General features: G+C 50.1%; 1 protein-coding gene across 1 annotated transcript; it reads left to right on the top strand.

Moving 5' to 3' along the window:
* Positions 1-631: 631 nt before the first annotated feature.
* LOC311626247 (small ubiquitin-related modifier 2-like) lies at positions 632-973 on the top strand. Its single transcript, XM_084891315.1, has one exon. The coding sequence runs from the start codon at positions 657-659 to the stop codon at positions 942-944; it is 288 nt and encodes a 95-aa protein (XP_084747441.1). The 5' UTR covers positions 632-656; the 3' UTR covers positions 945-973.
* The last annotated feature ends 1,345 nt before the right edge of the window (positions 974-2,318 follow it).

Genomic DNA, 2,318 nt, shown 5'->3' with positions numbered 1-2,318 from the left:
CCTCCAGGCCCCGCCCCCAGCCCCCCGCCCCGCGCCCCCGCCCTCCCCGCCAACCCCACCCGCCCCGCCACCCGGCCCGGCGCTGGCGTTCCTGGTCCAGGTGCGGCCCGTCCGGACCGTCGCGGCGCCCCCTCCACGGGCGGGGCTGCGGGGAGCGCGCCGCTTCCCGCTGGGACCGGGGAGAAGCGGGGACAGAATCAGAGAGAAGGGGCGACTTCCGTTGAGCGGGCACAGTGAGCGGCTATTTGTTTCACAAATCAGACCCTGCTCCCACCAGTCCGCGAATGAAGCTTAAAACCCAACCGATCAACGCAGCAGAGGAGCAGCGCGGTGCGGGCAGCGGGCTTCCTGCCGGGCTCTGGAGGGCGGGGGTCGCCCGGGTCCCCGCACCCCCGCCCGCCGCCTGCGAGCCGCCGCCCGCCCGGGAGCCTGCCGGCGGCGGCCGCCCCTCCCGCGGCGCATCCCTCCGCGGCCAGTTGTCTGCGTTCGCCTCGCAGCGTTTGTGAACCAACCGCAGGCGATTCCCTGAGAAGGTGCAGCCTGATGGAGTCAAGAATAAGCAAGCCTTTCTGCCGCTCCTGGTGCCGCCTGGCGCTGTTTGGTGCGGACCTGGCGCCTCTTTTGTGAAGCGGCAGCTGAGGAGACCCCGGCGCTCCATGGCCGACGAAAAGCCCAAGGAAGGAGTCAAGACTGAGAACAACGATCATATTAATTTGAAGGTGGCGGGGCAGGATGGTTCTGTGGTGCAGTTTAAGATTAAGAGGCATACACCACTTAGTAAACTAATGAAAGCCTATTGTGAACGACAGGGTTTGTCAATGAGGCAGATCAGATTCCGATTTGACGGGCAGCCAATCAATGAAACAGACACACCTGCACAGTTGGAAATGGAGGATGAAGATACAATTGATGTGTTCCAGCAGCAGACAGGAGGTGTCCACTAAAAAGGGAACTTTACTCCGGAACTCTGTTCCTCCAGACCAAGAAGACATTCTCAATTAGAAAACTGCAATTTGGTTTCAACACATCTGACTACTACAGTACAGTTTTCTCTATCCTTTCATTTCCCCTTCCCATTCCTTTATTGTACACAAAGTAACTGGTGTGTGTGCACAAGCATTTGCATTTTTTTTAAATGGCCAATGGTGTGTTTTGATCTACATCAAATGGTGATGGGACGGGGAAAATACTGGTTCTGTGAAAACACCCCCTTTCTCCATTAGTGGCATGCTCATTCAGTTCTATCTTTACACTTCAGTAAGTTATTTTGCTCTCACTGTTTAACAAAAAAAAGGACAACATAAAAATTCTTGCATACCTTGTTTGATTGGAGAATTTTAATGTTTTTTATTTATCATTGTAAAACAAGGACAATTTTATAACTTTTTTGTATGTAGCTGTTACATGTAGGGCAATCTGTCTTTAAGTAGGATAAATTACTCTAAAAAATGAATCCTAGATAGTTTCCCCTTCAAGTCAAGTGTCTTGTTGTTTAAATAAACTTCTTGTTTTTTTTAAGAATAAACAAGCCTCCAGGTTGGGGTGGGAAAGTGAGTGAAGGCCATCAAAGGGACAAAGCACAGCAGCCAGGTAAAAAGTCTTGGAAGGTACCTGTGATGGAAATCTTAAAACTATCGCCACAAGGAAAACATTGTAACTGTGGTGATGGATGTTAACTAGAGTTATTACAGTGATCATTTCTCAATATATACAAAACTAAATCATTATGTTGCAATCCTGAAGCTAATCTAATTGTATCTCAATAAAAATAGAACATATTATAATGTTCTGCACCATTAAAGTTGTTAATCCCAATACACAGACATGCACAAAAGTCAGTATCACAAAAACTCCACCGACAGCCCAGGGCCACCTGCCCTGCTTCCTACCGCCCTCCCGGGGAGGAGGGGGGGGGGGAGTGTGCAAAGGTGGAAGCCAGTTCTCCCTGGCCTGTCCTCAGAGAGCAGGTTAAAGCCAATGGTTAAATAGTGAATGGGCTTTTGAAGTTCTGGTATTGCTTTAAACCAGTGAACATTTTTCTTTCTCTTTAAGAAAAAAGGATGTGGCTCATGGAGTAATACACATGCCACCTTGGTTGGGGGTGGGGAGGCAGGTGAGACCTGCCCCTGATCCAGCTACATTGAAGCTAGCTAGCTGAGACCACCTTTAAGTTAGGAGGTCCGTGAAGATGGACAGGGAGTGTGTGTGTGTGTGTGTGTGTGTGTGTGTGTGTGTGTGTAGGGAAGGGTCTTTACCCTCACCTGGCCAAAAGTCTTTGCATTTTCCTGCTTCCCTCTTGACCTTTCAAAAGATATACT

The sequence above is a fragment of the Pipistrellus hanaki genome (assembly GCF_964339955.1).
Source record: "Pipistrellus hanaki genome assembly, chromosome: 7".
In the NCBI taxonomy this organism is placed as follows: Eukaryota; Metazoa; Chordata; class Mammalia; order Chiroptera; family Vespertilionidae; genus Pipistrellus; species Pipistrellus hanaki.
The sequence above is the reverse complement of the archived record's forward strand: the minus strand, read 5'-3'. Positions and strand labels throughout refer to the sequence as shown.

Bases quoted from the DNA above. Each gene is read 5' to 3' on its own strand.
- LOC311626247 (XM_084891315.1), top strand. From the start codon at position 657: ATGGCCGACGAAAAGCCCAAGGAAGGAGTCAAGACTGAGAACAACGAT.